The sequence below is a fragment of the Notolabrus celidotus genome, chromosome 11, assembly GCF_009762535.1.
Source record: "Notolabrus celidotus isolate fNotCel1 chromosome 11, fNotCel1.pri, whole genome shotgun sequence".
NCBI classification, from domain to species: Eukaryota; Metazoa; Chordata; class Actinopteri; order Labriformes; family Labridae; genus Notolabrus; species Notolabrus celidotus.
In genome coordinates, this window is record NC_048282.1 from 30,807,694 (window position 1) to 30,830,481 (window position 22,788).

General features: G+C 39.0%; 2 protein-coding genes across 2 annotated transcripts; both read left to right on the forward strand.

Moving 5' to 3' along the window:
• The first annotated feature begins 5,007 nt into the window (after window positions 1-5,007).
• Window positions 5,008-9,197, forward strand: slc48a1a (solute carrier family 48 member 1a). The gene is made up of 3 exons (XM_034695885.1): window positions 5,008-5,478; window positions 7,595-7,762; window positions 7,907-9,197. Exons 1-3 carry the CDS (start codon window positions 5,349-5,351, stop codon window positions 8,041-8,043), a joined length of 435 nt encoding a protein of 144 aa, XP_034551776.1. The 5' UTR covers window positions 5,008-5,348; the 3' UTR covers window positions 8,044-9,197.
• A 1,980-nt stretch (window positions 9,198-11,177) lies between these two features.
• Window positions 11,178-22,721, forward strand: LOC117821735 (solute carrier family 26 member 9-like). The gene is made up of 20 exons (XM_034696214.1): window positions 11,178-11,302; window positions 11,524-11,663; window positions 11,824-11,934; window positions 12,077-12,252; window positions 12,347-12,511; window positions 12,619-12,771; window positions 12,888-12,970; window positions 14,360-14,507; window positions 14,590-14,703; window positions 14,836-14,913; window positions 15,000-15,095; window positions 15,182-15,288; window positions 15,372-15,441; window positions 15,526-15,618; window positions 16,703-16,843; window positions 16,986-17,198; window positions 17,941-17,995; window positions 18,342-18,478; window positions 20,378-20,437; window positions 20,546-22,721. Exons 1-20 carry the CDS (start codon window positions 11,178-11,180, stop codon window positions 20,555-20,557), a joined length of 2,277 nt encoding a protein of 758 aa, XP_034552105.1. The 3' UTR covers window positions 20,558-22,721.
• The last annotated feature ends 67 nt before the right edge of the window (window positions 22,722-22,788 follow it).

Here is a 22,788-nt window from a genome sequence, read left to right on the forward strand (position 1 = left end):
GGTACCAATACAAATACTGATACTAGACTATACAGTCATCAATACCAATACTGATAACAGTACCAATACAGATACCAATACTGATGTCAATGCTGATAACGATTCTGATACAGATCCCTATAGGCCTTCTGATACCCATAATGGTAGACTTATAGTGATACCAATACTGGTACTGACGCCAATACAGTTTCCAATACCGGTGCCAGTACTGATACCAATTTAAAGACCAATATGGATACTGATACCAATACTGATAAAGATACTGCATTATTGATGCTGTTATCAGTGACAGAAGAAAACTATCCATCCATCCATTATCTTGACCGCTTATCCCATTAGGGGTCACGGGAGGCTGGAGCCTATCCCAGCTGGCTTCGGGCGGAAGGTAGGGTACACCCTGGACAGGTCGCCAACCCATCACAGGGCCAGAAGAACACTAGTGTGTTGAAATATTGTGTTACTTTGTTCATACAGAAGAATCAGATGACTTACTTCCCACTTCTCCGGCGTACAACGTCTTGGTGGAGAAAAAATGTATTTCACTAGGTTCTCCATTGTGAGGATGTCTTGAACAGTATCTGTGTGAAACATGGAGAAACATGATATCATGACTTAATTTAAGAGTCAAGAAACCAGCATGGCAATACATTTTCATGCATATTCATCACCAATGGCAAAGTCGCTTAAATTCGCAGACTGTCAAACAAGGACAAGAGACCCTTTAGATTACTTGACTTCCTGTGCACCTCCAGTTATGACTGGATCATGGTCCACTGTGTCCTGCAGGCTGGACACGTTGCGTAAGACTTGTTTAAAGCCCGGCTATTGTTCCTGAGCAGGGCAGCCCTTCCTGTTCTGAACTCAGTGCCTGAGTTAAATTGCCTTGAGTTTCCATGCACAAGAACATACATTCTGTCCTGTTATCATACTTTGGTTTGCTTGTTCCTCCAGTTAGAAAGTCATACACAGGCAGTGTGTTCAACCTGTATTTTTACTAGTCCAGCACCTGTTGCTCCTGTGTGTTACCTCTGTTTCGAACATCACTGCCTCTTTCTTAGCGTCCTCCTCCATTAGTGCCTGTGGTGAGTGAATGGTGGATACTAAATCCCACAGACCTTCTTTTGATTACAACCCTCCCTTTTATTTAAGTTCACAACAGCCGATACATTACTCTCCTTGTACTTTGAAGCTACAATTAAAAGAATCTCAAAGAATCTTTCAGAAAAAACAGAAACCTCTTACCAAGTTTAGACCTCCGTGGAGTCATGAGGTCACTCCACTCACTGCTGTCCAAAGAAAGCCTATTTCAAAGCAGACCACACAGTAACTCCTATTTCGGTCGCCGCTGGTGAGTTTTCTGTGCTCTTTGCGTCTCTCTGTCTCTTCCAAATGCCTCACAGGGACTCAGAGATGCCAAATTAAGAATGTTCACAATGAAGGAATCCAGTTTTACTTCTCATGACCTCCTGAGGGAACGTAAACTAAATGGTTTGTCTGATAAAGAAGAGCACGTTGCACGATAGCATCTGACAGAGTGACTGTCTTGTTTGTCTGGTGTGCATCATAGCTCATCGTTAAGAAAAAGGTGACTGTTTTGACAGATTTATGATAGCTTTGCACTCAATTCGAAACGCTTCAGCCATTCTGATAGAGCAAAAACAACTTGCTCTGAGGCTAATCTACTCTGGAGGGGGATAATCTCAGGGTTCAGAGAAAGTAAAGCCCCCAAAAATGTATGGATGCTAATTGCTTTGTGGCCCTGGGATTGAAAGGAAAGCTCATTAACACAGTTGAAGTGTTGGATGACCTTCTTTTAGGATTTGAGAAGTATCAAGCAAAGAGCCACAAATCACAGGAGAAAATAAATCCAGGCTGCGGACACCTTGAACTCTGCTGTGACTCGGCTCCCAGGTGACTTTTTTTTTTGCAAAGCATGAGACTCACTTCAGACGCCTGTCTGGCATTTTGAAAATAAATGCTGCCCTCTGTTGAGACCAAACATGCCCTGCAATCTGAAAGAGGTGGAGAGACTCTGCATGCACCAACCCTACAATCTAAAAGTATTATATAGTCAGACTGAGGGATTTAGAACACTTGCACATGAAACACTGAATGAAAGCAAGCAAAAATGTATATTTAGAGATGTTTTAAATTAAAGATATGAAAAATATTTAAGCAATGACACTTATAAATGTATTTATTTTGTCAATGTGTATTTGTACACCTATGCTCTTTCTAAGAATTCAAATTTTTTCTTGTGTATTTTCTTTTCTCTCTCTCTCTCTCTCTCTCTCTCTCTCTCTCTCTCTCTCTCTATACCAATATTTATTTTTGTGTGTGTGTTGCTATTTAGGTCCTACGGGAATGGGAGTGGGATTTCCTGCAACACATCTACGCCCAGGGAAATGTGTTATCTGCCAACTGTCTTTGTTGTGCCTGTCTAGAAGAGCTCACACACACTCACACACACATGCACACACACACCTTTTCCTTTTCCTGTGCCTTGGTCAGTAACAGTGACAGACATACTTTATACGTTTGACCCCTCGGTCAGCTAAGGACTGAAGCAGACATGTTGAGAAAAATGCTTTAAAGACAGATGGAGAGAACTGTTGAATCTTGAGTTCACTATGTCTCATGTCTTTGAGCTTCGTTTAACACATCGACCACATGCTGAGCTGTCACATGGTCATGCTTGGTAAAAGAATTCACTTATAGAAGATTTGCATGCAAAATTTTAAACATACAGGAATAAATAACTTGCTCTATCCTGAATTTGGAGCAAAAATTTGATGAATATTTTTTTTATTATGACAAAAACTGCCCTTAAATCTTCTCAAACATATCTGAACTGATCAGACGATCCTCTGTTTTCAAGGCAAAAGACTGAAGTCAATTTTCCATCATATATAATAAAATAAATCCCATTAATATTATAAATATCAGAATACAGAAAATATTAGACATTTTTCTACATTAATCTGATAAGTGATAAGAGACTCACCTCTGGCTCTCGCTTGTCTTCACTCTGTTATCTCTCACTCTTTCAGCTCTCTCTGCGTTCCCTCCTCAGCTTACTCTCCTTTCATAACTCTGAGGATGATTTCTCAGTCATTTCAGTTTATGTGAGTTGTTGGGAGTGTTGCTGGACACGGCTTCCTGTATCATTCTGATTGGTCATGAAGAGAGTGCCCTGGGGCATGAGCTGTGTACAGCACTGAGACTCCATAGTGTGTGTGTTTGTGTGAGAGTGTGTGAGGACAACATCAGAATATAAGCAACTGCAAAGCTTACGGTTTAGTTTGCTTTCATTTCACAGTAAAACCTATGCGCTGTGGTTTAAATTTTTTGTGACATCCTTACTGCAGCAAAGATTAACAACCACAAGAAAGCTTTGAGGCTCAGCTGCTAGGCACACATATCAGCTTGCTTGAAAGTCAAACTATGAAACATACCCCCATCTGTCAAGGGTCTACTTTTATGGTAATAAAATGTTATTTTAGCTAACTTCCACTTATTTTTCTTGTGTGTGCGTCATATTTTATAATAATTTATGATAGTTATGCCAAGTTATTTCCATCTTGCAATTTATACAACTTGTTTTCCCCTTTCACTGACTTTAAGACATTGGATCTGTGAAACATCTTTGTTTATAGATTCCAAATGTTCCAGTCTAAATTAAGCAGCAAATATCTACAAGATTGTCTGTCAATGACTTTCAGTACACAAAAATGTACACTACCAGTCAAACGTTTAGAAACACCTTCTCATTCAAGGGTTTTTTATTTATTTTAATTATTTGAAACCTTGTAGATTAATTCTAAAGACATCAAAACGATGAAAGAACATATATGGAATTATTTAACTAACAAAAAAGTGTTAAACAAACCAGAATATGTTTTATATTTTAGATTCTGTAAAGTAGACCCCTTTTCCCTTCATGACAGCTTTGCACACTCTTGGTATTCTCTCAGTCTGCTTCATGAAGTGGTCTCCTGGAATGGTTTCTAATTAACATGAGCCTTGTCAAGAGTTCATTTGCAGAATGACTTGCCTTCTTAATGTGTTTGAGACCATCAGTTGTGTTGTTCAGAGGGGAGGTTAGTACACAATGGATAGCCCTATTTGACTACTCTTGTAATCCATATTATGGTAAAACCAGATTACTTCATAATGTTGATGTCTTCTGTATTATAATGCATAATATATTGTATTATAATTATCTTGCCATAATATATTATGTTATATTACATGATTATTCTAACTACAACTCATGGTCATATTGCATTCCCGTATTACTTTTTATCTATTGCTTAATCTGTCATTACCAACCATAATCACACCATGTCAACCTGTCACTACTGAAAATGTTTTAATACTGCCTGTAACTACTTCTATTTAATTTAAATTCCATTGTAACATTATATATATCTTAATTGTATTCTAGCTTTATTCATCTATTTTCATTTTTACTTATTGAAACTTTTCTCTTGATTGTACTTATGTCTGGGTTGCTGTAACAACTGAATTTCCCCCATGTGGGATCAATAAAGTAATATCTTATCTTATCTTATTAATCTAGAATGTTGAAAATAATTAAAATAAATAAAAAACATTGAATAAGAAGGTGTGTCCAAACTTTTGACTGGTGGTGTACATTATTTTCCTCCTTTTTTATTTTTAAAACCACAAAATTAATAGTTTTAGCACCTGAGTTCTACAGATGTAGTTCCTAATCCGTCCACTAGGGCGCAGTGTGTTTGAGAGTGAGGGCTATCATCTGTGCAAAGATATTCACAACACAAGTGATAGGCAACTGCAGAGCAAATTGTTGCGCATCCAAATTGTAGATGTACGTTTTCAGACTCATGTAGGCACAGCATTTCAAACTTGGAGTATTTCATCAAATTCAGCTGCATTAATAGTCTGAAAACAGTGAAGTAATTCAGTCCCTGGTGATATTTACTGGTGCCAGCTGAAGACAGATTTACACCGGGGTTTGGTTTCTCGCTCACATCTTGAGATCTTTGCGGTGTGTAGAAGATAAACACTTGTAATTCTGCCTGTTAGCTAGCAAAGCAAGACAGCTTAATTCTGATTCTCGGGGTGTGTTTGCTGCACCGGGCACACCAATTACCTTCAAAGCTGTTTCTAGAGCAAGTTGTGTTCACAGTGGGAGGTGTCGTTCAGCCTGGGGGACTTTCACTCAGTCGTTTTTCCCTGTCATCTAGGATAGTCGTTACATAATGTGTCGGTAATCTGTTAGCCGAGTAACACTTTTTCTATTTTTATAAGTGCTCTTATCTCTTCCGTCTGGAACATCAGAGGAGGCAGTGTTAAATTAAACCATGGCATTCAGTAGAGTTTACATCAGCATAGGATATGCTACCTTTGGCACCCTGGTTGGACTTTCAGCTTTCTTGGTCTGGAATATCGCCTACAAACAGCCATGGACAGCAGCGATGGGGGGCCTGTCAGGTATGTAAACACACCCTCAGGGTTCAATGTGCTTTAACATGTTGAATGTTTGTCATCTTCACATGATGGTGCCTTTAATTTAGGATCATCCTCAGAACAAGGCCTCCTGCACTGGTATCATACAAGATATCTGACATTATTCCTCTGTGCTTTTGGTTTCACTCTCTTGTCCCTGAAGTCTCTGCAGAACATTATTGAGTGTTGTTTATTGTTCTGTGTCTGAGGCACTAATTCTCTAATATAAGTCACATTTCTGCATATGACAGGATTTGGGGCTTACCCCCGCCCTCTGTGTGAATTAATGTCTTTCATTCTGTCCTTGAGAATTATAATTTCATTTCAATGTTCAATGTGATTAATTTGTATCATGTGGACTTCCTTGTGATTCATTAACTGACACATGTTTTATTTCCAAGGCTGATATTGATGTTTCAGACTGTAAGCTTATTTCATATTGTAAACAACAACATTGTTGGTTCAGATCTATAACATTATGTTACATTATTTATCATTTCTTTTAACCAAGATATATAAAGAGAGATGGATTTGGGGGTATAAAACACTTTAAAGTGCTCTACTGTTGACTATCTTGTCAATGGAGATGTTAGGTAACTTGCTGGTTCATCTGTTCTGCAATTTATTCTCAGAGACAATAATAATATGTTGTGATCATTTAATAATAATAATAATAACAATAATAATAATAATAATAATTAAATGAAATAAAATAATAATACATTACATTAATATTGTGTGTTGCTATAATAATAATGATGATAATAATAATGATAATAAAAAAAAATACACTAATATTTTATGTTAATATCACAACAACAACAACAACAACAATAATGATAATAATACAGAAATATAATCATATTTGTGTAAATATAATAATAATAATAATAATAATAATAATAATAATAATAATAATAATTAAAAAATACAATAATATTTTTAAAACATATTTATTAGAATGATATGAGTATAGTTTACTAGTACTACTACTACTACTTCTACTACTAATAATAATAATACATTTGATTCAAACACACATTTTACATTTAAAGCAAATCTCAAAGTGCTACAAGACAGGGCATAAAAAAACAAATTAAATAGCAATATTAAAAACAAAACCAGGGGCGCTGGCGGCCTAGCGGTCTAGGTGCCCCACATACAGAGGCTATAGCCCTCGTCGCAGAGGTCGCCGGCTCGATTCCCGGCCGCGACCATGTGCTGCATGTCGTCCCCCACTCTCTACTCCCCATGTTTCCTGTCTCTCTTCAGCTGTCCTGTCATAAAGGCAAAAATGCCCAAAAAACACAACTTAAAAAACAAACAACAAAGAACAGCTAACTGGTTTTAGAACAATGTGAGTAAAAACAAATAAATGCTCTTTGAAAATGAAAGACTTTAAGTCCTTTTTAAAGAAAAGGATTCAGTGGTCTGTGTTGCCCTCAGATGGTCAGGGAAGGCATTCCACAGGTGTGGAGCCACAGAGTGGAATAGCTGGTGTGGAGTTTAGTCCTCGGGTGATGGAGACAGTAGTTGTTGGTCTGTGGGGTGATCACTTCTCATGAATGCACTGGTGTGTCATAAGGGCGATTTTTCATTCTGTCTTGAGTGAAGTAGGAAGCCAGCGTAGAGATTTCAGGATGTGTGCAATGTGTTCATATTTGCACACTCTCATCAAGATCCTAGCTGCACTGTTTTGGATGTATTGGAGCTTCTGGAGGCTCTTGATGGGGATCCTGATGAGAAGTGTGTTAAAGTACTCTAGCCTGGAGGAGACAAAGTGTGTGGCAGTTCAACTGTAACAAGCATAAAGCAGTTCTGCTGTTATTTTTAAAGTTAGAGCAGAAACAATAAGATGGTAAATCAACGGATCCATGGACAATAATAATTGAAGACATCTGAAGCTTTTAGGACACTGTGGTTCATTTTCCTTGATGTTTTAGAAAGTAATAACTTAATCAATTGGACTGAGAATAAGTCAGTTACTTCCCAAAACAATCAGGTTGATTATTTTCTTAGGATCCAAAATGTTCCTTTTTGCTTTGCCTGATTTTTAAGATGTACTCAGTAAAGGTGTGTTTGTGTGTTTGTCTTTCCTCAGGAGTTCTGGCGCTCTGGGCTCTTGTCACTCACATCATGTACCTGCAGGACTTCTGGCGCACCTGGCTCAAAGGCCTCAAGTTCTTCATCGCCGTCGGTGTGCTCTTCTCTGTCGTCGCTGTGGCCGCCATCATCACCTTCCTAACTCTCGCCATCACACATGAGCAATGTAATCTCGAATTTTACTCTCCACTACATTTAGATTGAATTATTGATCATCAGCAGAACAGTTGAGAAAATATGTGTCATGAGCAACAGATATGCCTTTTGACTCGATGGATTTGTTTTCATCTCTGTGTCTTCTGTCTTCCAGCTCCCACTGACCCCAAAAGCCTCTACCTGGCCTGCGTGTGGAGCTTCCTCACTCTCAAATGGGCCTTCCTCTTGTCTCTGTACTCTCACAGATATCGCCAGGAGTTTGCAGACATCAGCATCCTCAGCGACTTCTAGTCAGTGCAGATTTTTTTAGGCCACAATGGACTTTGAGGGTTTTAAGCTGCCTGCTGGAGCTGGTAAAAAGCTTTGGTAACAAAGAGAGGGGGGAAAGCAGATATGGCTAGATTTAAAAGTCATCTGACTTTCACCACATGGAGTTGCACTTGTTTAACAAGCTCTGTATTTGTATTGTTTCCTGTTCCACTACTTTGTATGGCCCACATAGTATTTCTGTAAGTCTAAACCTCTGCTGCTTTAGAAGGAAGTGCTTGTAGTGATTATGGAGGGGATTTTCCATCAGGTTTTATCTTGGTTTGTTTGTTTATCAACTAACTCCTCTGCAAAAATCACCAAAACAGGCTTTTAATCTAATGATAGGTTGTAAAAGTGAAAGAAAAAACATGCTCAAAGCTAAACTCTTTAGAACCAAACTTAAAACCTCTTTCCTGAGACTTCCCCGATCAGGCTAGATTAACCTCGTTTACTGAGGTGCTTGAATGTTTTTACCCAAATGAGCTTTTTCATAGTTGCAGTTTTTAACCTCGGACTTGTCATTTCTCACTGTCTTACTCTCCATGTAATCAATCTCAGCTCATTCTAATGTCTTGAAGCACTTTGAGGATTGTTTTTTTTTAAAGTCACAGTTTTTGTCCTTCCTTCATAATCTCCTCATGCCTTATTTTCTTCAAACAAACTGAAGAAAATCAGGTCCTGTAGAAATTGTGCTGTTTATCTTTTCATCCACCAGAGGGAGACATCCCTTGTTTTCTGTCAAGAAAGCATCAGTTGGAAAATTCTTACATTCCTCCCATGAGAAACAAATGGATTTGATTGATGATTGCACTTTAGTCTTTGATAATGACACCCTTGTTTTGCACACAAATCCTGTTACAAAGGGGAGGGGAGGGGGGGTCGTGTCGTTTTTACATCTTTTCATCATGTTATCACCCTTTTTAATGATAGAACACTATTTATATGTATCATTGATTTAACAGTTAGTTGGATTCATGTAAGTCAGAATAGACTAGGCTTAACAATGTAGTTCCAGCTGTTGCTTATGTCTACCTTTTACCATGTCTAATTGATTTTGTCAATGAGAGAATGAATGCGTGAATGCTACATGCATAAAGAAACTGATCCCATTAAAGTTGAACTGATTCTTAATTTCAGCATGATGTCTTCTCTTGTGAATCAACAGTAGGTCATTCAGACATTCTTGAGTTGCATGATGCACTGAAGTTCTAAAAAAGTTTTGAAGCGTAGCTCCACCCATAAGGTGTAGAGGGCACTGAGTCTAACCTTAGAAAGGAATCAAACATGCAATTCACAAATCTGGGCCGAGTGCTGGCAGACGTACTTCAGTGACCAGGTCAGTGCTCTCTTTCTATACTCTAATCTTTTATACTAACAGAGATAATTAGAGCTTCCTGATGTACTACTAAAATTAAATGTTTTAACTAGGGTGATGAGTAAGGCAATTTTATTAAGACCTAAAATGTTTGCAGAATATAAGATTGTTGATCGTGAATGACTGTATACATACTGGTGTGTAAAAATGCTCTTTTTTTAAGAGCATTTCTTCTTGAATCTTCTGGAAACTTTAAAAAGTAACCTAAACGTTTTGGCATAAATTCAACCCTTTTTATTTTAAGTTATTTTAAGCTTTCAGATATTACATAGAAACACCATTTCCAAATTAAGTTGCATATTTTTACCAAAGGATGAATTCAATTTCTTATAAAACATTACCTGATATAGACTAGTTCATTATTTTAATCCTTTCACGTTCAATTTCATATCAAAGCCATGCAAAATGAAAATGACACTGCACTTTATCACAGCATTAAATAGCAACCTTATAAGTATAACATTCCACAACTCTTTTCCCTTAGGACCAGGGGCATGTTCAGATGTTGATTTTTTGGGGGTAGAAAAACTAGGACACAGACATGGACAGGGGTGGCCAAGTTACATGTGCTCACAGGCCATGCAAACAAACACAAATTAAAGCATTAACCTTCTTTTTCTTCACTATCTATGATAACTACTATCATTAAAGTACTGTACAGCTGTTAATTGGACTTGAAATGGTTTGATCTTATCTCACTTGACGCCAATGGCTCCATCTTAAATGAAAGACAGACCTCAGAAGAGTGCCTGTGGTTTTAAATGTTGTTTTTGTAATCACAAATTGCACTTTATTTGCAAATTAGTCACACTTTTAAATTATTGATTGTGTCTACATATGGTCTGTACATATGCTCCATGCTGTTGGGTTGTGCTATTTATTTTGACGTGTGCTGCTGACCTCTTGGCCAGGTCGCCCTTGTAAATGAGGTCTTGATCTCAATTGGTCTCATCTGGTTAAATAAAGGTTAAATAAAAAAATAAAAAAATACAAATAATATTTCTGTGTATGATATTTTGACATTAAAAAGAAACAACAGAGTGACATGTTTATCTTCCTTCCATAAATCTAACAATTTAAGATAGTGATAAAATGTGCTACATGAAATGAAATGCATTAAAAGCCACTGCCAGCTTGTTGCAGTACGTGTCAAGTAGTTCATTCTAACATTAGTCTCACCTCTGACAATGCAAAAAGCTATTAGCAGAGGATTTTGGATTGGCCAATCAGATATCAAAGGGGGTGGGGGGGGGGCAGTGCCACCTCTCTGGATACGCCCTACTCGTGTTTCTTGGAAAAAAAAAGTCATCCTTCTGTCTTTTAGTCTTTTAGCATAAAACAAGTCTGTGCCAGTGTGCCAGCGTCATGCAGTGAATCATTCTTTCTGACACACTCCCTGCCTGTGATTTGAGACATTAAAGTACCTTTATGGAGATACTCACTCTTCTTGTTAATGGTCTTGTTTGCTTCTTTCGGTCATAAAAAGGAAGCCTGTCTAATTTCAGTCTGTTTCATAAGCAGCTAAAAACTCCTCACAGGAGCCCTGAGTAATATTACCCTGACGATACCTGAATAAAAACACATTTTCTGCCTGTCTGAAAGATATTTGACATTCAATACACAACTTACTGAGCTGATGGATGTGTTTGTGGAGTTGTCAGATCATATTTCCTTTACTGCAACTTGGGAACATAAAGTGAGTTTTCTGTTGTCTCAATATGCTTCAATATATGTCATAGCCATGCCTGAGAACCGTCCACGTTACGTGATTGACAGACCGGCTTATAACCTCCCAGACTTTGACAGAGAGTTTGACAAGAAGACTCGACAATTCCCTGTCGGTGAGAGAGTGAAGAAACACTTCAGGTACAGAATCACAATCTCTCCACACAGTCAGCATGAACTACATGTCTTCATATCACACATTCTCCACCTCTGAGAAGCTTTTGTGTTGTGATCAAATGGAGAGGAGCCCTGTAGCTATGGCTCCATGTGACGTTCAGAGGTGTTATGGACTAACAACAGGAAAAGCTGAGCTCTTCAAAGACATTTCTCTTGTTCTCTCTCTTCTTGTTTGTCTGTGTCAGATGCTCTGTGAAGAGACTGAAAGGCTTGTTATTCAGACATCTGCCCGTACTGAGCTGGCTCCCGAAGTACAAAGTGAAAGAAAACCTGCTGTATGATGTCATCGGCGGGGTCAGCGCCGGCACCATTCAGGTTCCCCAAGGTCAGCTCAATCTCCTCTTTTAATGCATCTGTATAAAACCCTCTGACTAATGCTCCATGCTGCAGTGCTGGCTCCTTCAACAAAGCAGGTTTTTTTGTATCTATTGTAACACCACCATGGTTTATGTGACGGTTGTAAAGAGGTTTCTGTTTTTTTTCAGGCATGGCATTTGCCCTGCTGGCAAATCTCCCTCCTGTCAACGGGCTCTATTCCTCTTTCTTCCCCCTCATCCCATTTTTCTTTATGGGCACTGCTCCCCAGATGGTCCCAGGTAAATCAGAATGATTTATCTGCAGCGATTTTATATGATGACAGTGATAAGTTGCCAGAGCTGCACAGCGCAGATCAGCTGCCTGACTCTGCCTGCTATGCAGTGAAGAAAAAAGATGTGACACATTTCTTTCTACATCTAGGTACATTTGCTGTCCTCAGCCTCATGGTTGGAGTTGAGTGTCTGAGGCTGGCCCCAGAGTCAGACTTCAGTTATTTCAATGCCACTCTTAATGCTACAGTAGTGGACACTGACAGGATGGATGAGGTTCGACTGGGGATATCTGCAACTCTGGCTTGTCTCACAGCAATCATACAGGTACTCATAGCTCCACAGTCGAAGTGAAATCTGACAGAAATAAAATAAATGTGACAAAAAAGTGACACATTAAATCCTTCTTCTGTCCACATAGATTTGCCTTGCCTTCATGCAGTTTGGGTTTGTAGCAATCTATCTGTCAGAGTCCTTCATCAGAGGCTTCATGACGGCTGCATCACTTCAAGTTCTCATCTCACTGCTCAAATACATCTTTGATGTCAATGTTTCACCTCATAGTGGTCCGCTGGCCATTATATACGTGAGTCAGTCTTTCATACGGTCATTGGTCAAAGTCTACCAAAAACTCTTGTATGTTAATTTTCTAGCACCCATCCTAGTCTCACTCATCTTTTCTTTTTGTCGCAGAGGCTCATAGACATCATCCACAATCTTCCTGACACCAACATCGCATCTTTGATATTTGCTCTGGTCAGCATCGTCATCCTCATCGTGGTGAAGGAGCTAAATACACGCTACCGCCACAAGCTGCCCTTTCCCATACCTGTGGAGATCATTGTTGTAAGGAGTTGGTCATTTCTTTCATTTTATCTTGTAGCTGTTGCTCAGTCCTCATTTGTAGACAGGTGGATGGTAGTAGAAGTCTATAATAGTGGTTGATCTCTTTTTTCCTGCAGGTGGTTGCAGCCACAGCGATCTCAGGCTCTTTGAATCTTCCTGAGACCTACCACATGGACATCGTTGGACAAATTCCTTTGGGGTAAGCATTCTGCATATTCACAGGGCCGCTCTTCCTCTCTGGTCACGCACAGTGTGAGAAGCTCAGGTTCAGGTTCATTTATTTGTACCCATAAGTAAACTTGTTTTGCAGCCAGTGAGACGCTGGGTCATTACAGAATTACAAGACAGAACAAACTACTTAATGTGCTAAACATACTAAAATATCCTTAGACTAATACAACAATATAAATGATAAAATCAATAGACATGAAATGATAAAAGTGCTAAAGGTTCCATTTAAAAGTCATATCAGAAAACAATCAACCAATACAAACTATAAAATCATATGAATAAGTAAGAAAATCTGGACTTAAGTCTTAAAATTGGAGTTTGAGTCTAGAATTCTGAAATTAAAATAACCATGCATATTGCTGTGGTGGTCTAGGTTAGCAAAACATATTAACATTAGGAATGTAAATAAATAAAATGCTATAATTTCCTGCCTTTGAATGGCTCATAAATCATGGTAAGTGACACAGGGCTATGGTTTTAACTTAAAGAAACATATTTGAAAACACTATCAACACTTACGTTAGCTTAAGGGAAGAGGGATCACATCAGCCCCATCTTGGCTTTCCTCCACTGGCTTCCAATTCACTTTAGAATTGATTTTCAATTTTGCTTTTTGTTTTCAAAGTTCTGAATGGTCTCGCCCCACTTTATATAATTGACCTCCTGAGCCCTTACAAAACCTGAGGTCTTCTGACACGGGTCTCCTGGCAGTTTCCAGGTCAAAGTATAAACTGAAGGGTGACCACGCTTTTAGTGTCAAGGCCCTGCGTCTTTGGAACAGCCTCCCCTCCTCAATCAGGGCCGCGCCCTCTGTCGACTCTTTTAAGGCTCGCCTCGAAACACACTTTTATATTTTAGCATTTGAGTCCTCTAGCCCCGAATAGGCTTCAATCCCGAATGATGTGCTTTCCTTGTTGTCTGTTTGTCTCTTTTTGTATGTATTGTATAGCACTTTGGTCAGCTTCTGCTGTGTTTCTAAATGTGCTTTATAAATAAATTTGACTTGACTTGACGTAAAGTGGCTTACGCTGCAGCAGCTATCAACCAGATTCCTAGCAAACAGGGTTATCAAACTAACTTAAACTTGAATGTTCTCTAGCTAACGGTAATGGTGGATTTGCTCACAATACATCAGCACTCATTGAGTCTATATTTTGGCTTCACATCTCACAATGGGTGGACATGGAGGCACAGTGTCCATATAAATATACAGTCAATGGTAAATCAATCAATGCTTTGAGTTTCCCAACCTGTGCCTGAAGTTTAAGGGAAAGTTGCTGCCATGTAAATACAATTTTAGCTTTCTTTTCTTTTCATTTGCGATGTACATACTGTATATTTCTTCTCTATTGACCAGATTCCCATCACCAGTCCTACCAAAAGTGAGTCAATGGGCAGACATGTTGAGCACAGCTTTCTCTCTGGCAATCGTGGGCTACATCATCAACTTGGCTATTGCCAGGACACTCGCAACCAAGCATGGCTACGATGTGGATGCTAACCAGGTAGCAAAACTGCTTCTCTTTGCTTGCTCTTAACTTGTTCATCATTCCTTATTCTAAACACGCATGAATGTTAATATTACAGGAAATGTTGGCTCTCGGCTGCAGCAACTTCTTCGGGTCCTTCTTTAAAATCCACACCATCTGCTGTGCCCTGAGTGTAACCATGGCTGTTGACAGCGCAGGTGGAAAATCACAGGTGAGGGACTTGCTTATTGTAATCCTTCTCAAAAGTAGTTTTTTTCATTAAGAGCACCTCTAGTTGAAAAAATGGAATGGACTACAAGGAAGCAATATCTCAAAGTTGACGTCTGTTGCTGCCTTCTTGTAGTTTGCCAGTTTCAGTGTGATGATGGTCGTATTGGTTACGCTGCTTGCATTGGGCGTCTACCTGAGGCCGCTTCCAAAAGTAAGTATACAAAGGAGAATGATACTTAAAGAGATAAGAGAAGCATGTATGCATTGTCACTTACCACTATAACATTGTTTCTGCAGTCAGTGCTTGGAGCCTTGATTGCAGTCAACCTGAAGATCCCACTCCTGCAGCTCTCTGACCCCTACTACTTATGGAAAAAGAGCAAAGCAGACTGTGTAAGCCTTGGATGCAATATTGCAGCACAATGCAATGTTTTCATTTCCACATACTTGATCTAAGTCTGTTGTTCTTTTGTCTCCAGTGTGTGTGGGTTGTGACATTCTTGGCCACATTCTTGCTTGGCTTGCCTTATGGCGTTGCTGTCGGAGTTGGCTTTTCAATCCTAGTCGTCATATTCAGGACACAGCTGTGAGTGAATTCCACGAAAGACAATGCCGCAGAATGTTAAGTGTAGTGATGTGGTGCTCTATTTAATAATGTTTTCTTTGTAGTCGTAACGGGTCAGCGTTGGTTCAGATTGAGGCTACAGATATCTACAAGAATCCAAAGGTGTACAGCAAGGTATTTAAAGGAAAACTTTCTGGATTTTTTTCTCTGCATACCAGGAGGGGAATTTAATCTTATTTTTTCCTCTCTCCTCTGCAGGTCAATTCCATTCAAGGCATAAAAATATTGAACTACTGCTCGCCACTATACTTTGCGAATGCTGAAATTTTTCGCCAAAGAGTCATCAAAAAGGTACAGTAGAGTTTCTGTCATGATGACCACCTACAAGGTGTTTTTATCTGCAATGAAAGGCTCTTATTTTGCCATAATTTCTAAAGTGAATAAGTAAGTAAGTAAGATTTAATTATAGAACACCTCTCAAGAACATAAGTCACAAGGTGCTTTACAACAACAGCAATAGAAAACATTAAAAGGCAAAACAGAGATTTAAATTAAATCAAACAGGTCTTCAATTGCTTTTTGAACCTGTCAACAGTTTCCACAGTTCTGAGTTCCAGGGGAGACTGTTCCAGAGTTTAGGACCAACAACCTGGAAAGCACAGTCCCCTTTAGCTTTTAACCTGGTACGAGACACAACTAATAAGCCCTGATCAGAGGACCTCAGAGTCCTGCTGGAGTTATAATGCTTCAGCAGCTCCCTAATGTAGACTGGAGCCTGACCATTGAGCGCTCTGTACACAACAACAAGAATTTTAAACTGGATCCTACATTTAACTGGAAGCCAGTTCAAACGGTGTAACATGAGATCTCCTAGATGATTTGGTCAACAGCTTAGCAGCAGGATTTTGGACCACTTGTAGGTGGTTCAAGGATGCATTGCTAAGACATGTAAAGAGAGAATTACAATAATCCAAGCGAGATGACACAAAAGCATGTATAATCATTTCCAGCTCAGTTATGGACACAAAAGGTCTGAGTTTGGCGATATTTCTTAAGTGATAAAAAGAGCAAACCGGCCTTTCAGTTATGGGATGGCCTTTCCTGTATGTGTGTGTATGTTTTTAACGCCTGCCATGGTAGTCGTGAGGGCAGATTCAGAGGAAGTGATTGAAAGCATGCAGCCTGAAAACATCTGCTTACATTTTTCCTTGCAAAGTTTCACAGTAAAAGCATGTTTATTAGCCAGCTAAAAGGAAGAAAGATGAGATTTTTTTCCTTGGATATTTCTACATGAGCATATTCAATGGAAAATCAGCAAAGACACAGAATGTACTGCTTTGTCAAATGGGACTGTCAAAATAAAAGTCCCTCATAGCTGTTTGAGGTTGGTCAAATTTATGATATGTGGTTTAAGCAAAAGCATGTTCATGTTTAGACCGGGCTGGATCCTGGCAAACTCCTCGTGGCCAGGCGGAAGGTGTTGGAGAAAGAACTGAAGAAAAAAGCAAAACAGGAGAAGAAGGACAAAGAGATGAGAAAGAAGAATCAAAGCTCTTCGCTTGAGGTGACAGTTCAGGTGAGATTACTGATCCCAGAGCTGACACAAAGCTCTCTCATGGGTCCAGTTCTATTATCAATATTTTCTGTTAATCACAGTGAAGAGTATCTGAATACAACATGTGACGATTTCTTTGTCTTTATATTCCCTCTTAATCTAGACTATATCTCGACTTGACCTACAAAAGGACATTGATACTAAAGATGGCAGTCTCGACATACCAGTGCTTCCTGTCTTCTATGACAACTTGGGTTTTAGTGAAACTGAGCTGAGTGAGAACGTGCCTGACCCGGAGTTACCCTTCCACACCCTCATCCTTGACTTGGCAGGAGTCTGCTTCATAGACCTGACAGGCATCAAAGTGTTGATGAAGGTTAGAAGCCAGTTCGTAGTACCAGTGGATTCCACTATAAACAAATGGCTGGCAAAAGCAAGCATGTCAACTTGCATCTGTTCAAGTTATCCTGTGGCTAATGTGAATGTGATAGCACGGCATCCATGTTGCATTTGCCTTGTTCCCATTCAGTTACTAGTTGAATGCCAAGCCTATCCTACCCATGACTTAAAAACACGACTTCCATTTGCCGGAGTTTAGATTTTTTGATTGATTTGAAAAAATTATAATTACAGAAATAATAACGGTTAATATTGTCTTTATATGAATACAAATGTGTCTATTTCCTCAGCTATATTTATGCTGACATGGAGTAAAATGATGTATTACCTTCAAATCATGTAGTGTAATTGACTGACTGACATGGCTAATGTTAATTAGCTCGGGCTAGCTTGATTCCTGAATCAAAATTTATTTACTAATAACTGAGAGTGCAAATTCATAAAGCAGCTTTAAATAAAAGAGTTAGACTACACTTCACAGTTAAAAACATACATATTTAATTGTTTTATTTTAAATAGAATGTGAAAAGTTAGGTTTACAGGTACTGTTAGCTAGAATTCCCGAGCTAATGTTTGGCTTCAGCTGACATTAAAATTATATTTAGCTAATGTGAACTCTTTTTTGAATGAGTGGTTATTTGATTGAACCCTGGTCTCATTTACTGAACCTTTTAAACTTTGAATCTGTGAACACTTTATTTTATTTTCCTCCCACACAGATGAACTCAAGTTACACAACGCTGGGCATTAAACTATACCTGGCCAATATTCAAGGTAAGATATACAGTAGATGTAACAGAGAACAAGTCATTTACTCAACATAAAGTCTGTAAGATATATTGAGGGCACTGCTATAAAGAAAATACAACTACAAGTTAAAGATTTAATGTGTTAACAGTTGTCTATGTGTGCACAAGTTTTTTATTTCCCATAAGGTAATGAAATGATCCAGAGTAACTGTATTTTTGTAATTAATAACCCTTAAGCAGAATACTTCTCTTGCAAACACAGATTTTTAACCACTTTATTCTCCTGACACAACACAGACATGTCAAGTTGAAACCACTTGTTTTATTGTGATCCACTCCCTGTGTGGTATTTATTGTTGTCCCGCCTGCAGCCCAAGTGTATGAGGAACTGAAGGCTGGAGGAGCATTTGATGACGGGAACATTGCCAGCAGTAATCTGTTCCTTTCTGTCCATGATGCCGTTCTGTTTGCTGCACAACACTCCAGAGAAAAGCAAGACTTGACAAAGGTGGGTATGAAACAGAATGAAACAATGGAATCATACAAATATTTTACCTATATCATATCTAAACACTGACTGTGTTTGGAGAGCTCTATGAATGGATTAAGAAGAGCAGAAGAGCAAGATCTTCTTATTAGTCACACATTCCTTCCTGAGCTTTCGTCATCTTATCTGGTTCAACAAGGTCGATATGACACGTAAAATAATCCAACACAGTTACGGGTCAAACAAGGTCATGCTGCATTTAAGATGCTCTGTGTGATGCTTACAATTCACATTCACACTGCATTAAGTGATGTTCACAGCAGCTCCACTGTGTCAAAGCAGGAGTTATTATTGTTAAATTTTTTCTGAAATTCTGTTATTGGGACAGCTCTATCCATGTAATAATTAACAGATTGAATATGCACTGTTAGCTGAGAAGATACTATGCATTTTTAATAGCTATTAAAACAATGCCAAATTATGTCTGCTTAGCGTTACCCAGTTCTAAGTCATTACAAAAGTGAAGTCAACATGTTCATCACCTGCCCTCAGAACTAGATCATTGAGAACCCGCACTGAAGTCCTGCAGCTTGAAATGGACAACCATTATTAGTACTGCACACTACACTCATGTTGAGTGTAAACAGCCAAACAGCGGCTGTCAGTCTGCATTTTGATATAGTACACAGTAGTATATATGTCTAGTATATAGGGATGCACTGATATTTTGCCAGTTTGTTCTCAGACAGTCCTCGCCCTTCTTAGTCTCTTTTGTCAGGTTTGAATGTGTCCCTCTGACAACACCCTTGGCCCAGACTGCCCTCCCATTGGTCTAGAACCGCCACTGCCTCAACACCCAACAGCGTGTCATTATTGCTGCCAATAATCACGAAGCTCCAGCAGACCAAACAGCTGATCAATGGGCTGCAGGTGGAGGGAGACTAAGTTGTTACAACTGCAAAACAGTGCCAAATGAAGTAGCTTAGGGTGTTAATGTACAAATAGTATTTACTTACACTGATATTGGTATTGGGGTTAGAATTTGATCAAATGAGCTAAAATATGTGACCTCAAAATACATCTGGCCTCATTTGCAGCGGTGTACAGCCAAACTCACATGCTGTTCTTCAGCCTGTTCCTCAATGACAGGCATCTCCTGTATGTAATACGCTTACTATGAACAAGAACCTCATTCAACCCACTTACAAAACCAAGGGAACCCTATCCCTTTAATGCTTTGATATCTTGTGATTGACAAGGTGCTTTTGCAACCTGCCAATCATGATAGAGGTGTGTTGTGCCTTTGTTCAACATGTGATTACTCCTCGCTAAAACAACAAGGCAAATATGCCAAACTGGAAGTTTAAAATCCGGTCCACGAACGAATGAGACTTACTTAAATCCGCCTCTTATACAGTCTGTTTTTTGTGTGCATGTCTTGATTTTTAAGCTGGCATGAAACCGAAACAGAATGAAATGTGAGTTGCATACTTGTGAGTTCTTTAACAATAGGACGGTACTAAGGGACTTGTTGTAATAATGAATTGGCTTTTACAGCAGCCAGAAGAGCTGGTAAAAAAAACCCAGTTGAAATGATTAAATCACTATACAAGCCATAACCTCCGGCTAACTTCAAGGTCCTGCTTACCACGAGGAAGGGAAATAAAATATGTTTAAAGTTTAATTTGATGCAAAATTAATTATTCCTATGAGCACAGGATGAGTCATCAAAAATGGAATCTGTTTTCCACAAAATTACAAACTAAAATGCCATTATATCCATCCATAATACTGTGTTTTTGTAATAGTTCTGCAAGATACAGCTGTAAAGTTACAAAATCAGTGTAAGTTAGCAGTAAAAAAACAAACATAGTGATTTCTTGGTGACACTCAAATGTACATTTACTTTCTTGTCTGCAGGTAGAGAAGGAGAAAGAGGAGCTTGCCCTCCGTATTGAAGAAGACAACGATCTAGAGCAGGTACAGAATGTTCTTTTTTGCAGATAAAGGTGTTAAAAAAGGAAGTTTCACCTCCTTACTTTTACTCTCCGTGAAGCCAAAATGATAAAGTTTTTATTTCTTTTACAGGCCTATTTTTGATGGCTGAATTTTGCAGTGAAGATGCAAAAAGCAAACGTGCTGAAGACACAAACATTAATCTTCAATGCCACTGTGATTTATGGTTACCAATGTACTTTCTGTGCTTGATCTTCTGTCTTTAAGCTGAATATCTCACCTAAAGAAGTGTATTTTTACTTAGTAGATGAGAACGGTATTCAGTATTTGACTTCAGATAATAAGAGGGAACTTTGGGGGCCCAGTTAACCCTCCCCTCACAGCCAGCATGGAGTGAACCTGCTGACTGTGCAGTCATACTGAAGCAACAGTCTTGTAATTAACTGAGAGTGTGCATGGCCACAGCTGTGAAGTTTAGCCAGCTGAGCAGTCTGGTGCAGTCCCATAAGACCCTAAGAAAGCAAACACAAATGAAATAAGGAATAAGAACTGTCAGCACTTTCATGACTGTGTTATCTTGTAAAGTAAGTTTCCATTATTTCTCACAAGGAAGGAAATCGTCACAACAAACCATAACAAAGCATCAAATTGTTAGCAGAGTGACTTTAACAAAGAAATATGTAGGCCAAACATCTCATGTTTGTATGACAGGTGCCCAAAGACTTGCGGTGTCTGGCGTGGCATGCTGACAGCATGTTGGTATGCATGTGCTGCATGAATGGACTCATTAAGCTATTAAGAAATCAACCTAAGGTATTCTGGCACACATCTGCTCCTCTGCTCTTCCTTCTTCCCCTCTGCAGCAAATTGGCACCACACGTGATTACAAGGTTTCTATGGCCATCAGCTTTAATTTGACGCTTTGGGAAAGTCTCTCATCACTTAATGTGTGCGTGTGTGTTTAATTTCATCACCTGCAGCTCAACCCTTCTGTCTCCTTTCCTTCTTATTGTTTTCAGAGTGTCTATAAAAGCCCTTAGCTTGAGCATGATTCAATTAATCTGAAAACCTGAAGGTTGAAATAAAAAATGAGAGCGTCCTTTGTTGCATGTTTATGAGCGCTGCCACTCTCGTCATGCATTTCTTGTCTTTAAAGTTTCTCCCCAATCAAAAATGTACTTTAAAACATATTTAATTTAGGAGACAGTGTGTGTATTCAGTGGTTTTCCTGAACTCTGGTTATTATTTCTTAACGTGTTAACCAGGGAGGAATTTAGCCTGTTTTTACCTGTTCAATTTTGGTGGTTGTTAGTAGCCCCCAGAACTACTTTCCTCTGAACTAAAAGGTTCCTGTGCCCCCATTGTTGTCTGCGTTTCGACCGTGGGCTGAAGTCCCGGGTAGATTTTGCAAATCAGGCCAATGATGTATGGGGGAAAAAAAATTATATTAAGTAATATTGGAAATCTTAACAAAACACTAAACTAGTAAGCATTCCCAGGTACTCCCCCTGGGTTTCAACAACTGGGTTAACTCCACAAACACAGTAACTGTTAACTGAAAGTTCCAGGACTTTTGAAAAGTACTACCCCTCAAGCAGGGGCTATTCAGAGGGGGGGGAGGGATTATCTACCCCTGAACTAAATTTAGACCCTGGTTCCTCCGGTCGAAACGCACGTAGCTCAGGGATAAAGTCCCTAGATCCGGGGTAAAGTTCCTGAGGTGGAAAAACGCTTGTTGTTGTTTGTCTTTGTTGGGGCCAAAATGTGTATTTTATTTTGCCTTATTTTATCTCTGATTTTGACACAGAGTCACACGTGTTGAGTGTATTTTATTCCTACCTGAAACACGGGGCGGAGCCTTGGCTTGGTGTGCATAAAGCTAAGGCTCCGGGTGACAGGAAACAGGTTTGTATGGAGCAATCAGTTCTTATATCACTACTTACTGTACTGCATTGTGTTGGAGTGCAAGATAATGAGTCCCTTTGAGTTTATTAGTTTCTTTTAATTTTCTTTGGAGTCCAGATATTGGCTCAATCGCACTGTAAATAAATGGACGTGGTATCCAATTGGAAGAGCATTGGACATTGTTGCATCGACTGCAGACTGTGTCCAAAATAGTTCCTCATATCATACCTCATGGGCTCAATTTGTAAAATACTGGGTTGTTGAAATGAGTCTACATCCTAGCTGCTGTTTGTATTAAGTCTACTGTATAACCTGTACATCTTTAGTGACCTCTGCCGCAGGACTACAGATAAACTCTAAATATAAACTTTGTATATATTTTTTTTACTATAAATGTGTTACATTCTCTCTGATACATAAACTGTAAATAAATGAATGTCTATGAAAACATGACTCAAGTGTCTTTTTGC

Excerpts from the sequence above, each read along its gene's own strand:
- slc48a1a (XM_034695885.1), top strand. The coding sequence starts at position 5,349 with ATGGCATTCAGTAGAGTTTACATCAGCATAGGATATGCTACCTTTGGC. Across the intron at positions 5,479-7,594 it reads AGCGATGGGGGGCCTGTCAG|GAGTTCTGGCGCTCTGGGCT; the intron begins GTATGTAAACAC and ends GTCTTTCCTCAG. Across the intron at positions 7,763-7,906 it reads CGCCATCACACATGAGCAAT|CTCCCACTGACCCCAAAAGC; the intron begins GTAATCTCGAAT and ends TCTGTCTTCCAG.
- LOC117821735 (XM_034696214.1), top strand. The coding sequence starts at position 11,178 with ATGCCTGAGAACCGTCCACGTTACGTGATTGACAGACCGGCTTATAAC. Across the intron at positions 12,772-12,887 it reads TACCTGTGGAGATCATTGTT|GTGGTTGCAGCCACAGCGAT; the intron begins GTAAGGAGTTGG and ends TTTTTCCTGCAG. Across the intron at positions 14,704-14,835 it reads GCGCAGGTGGAAAATCACAG|TTTGCCAGTTTCAGTGTGAT; the intron begins GTGAGGGACTTG and ends GCCTTCTTGTAG.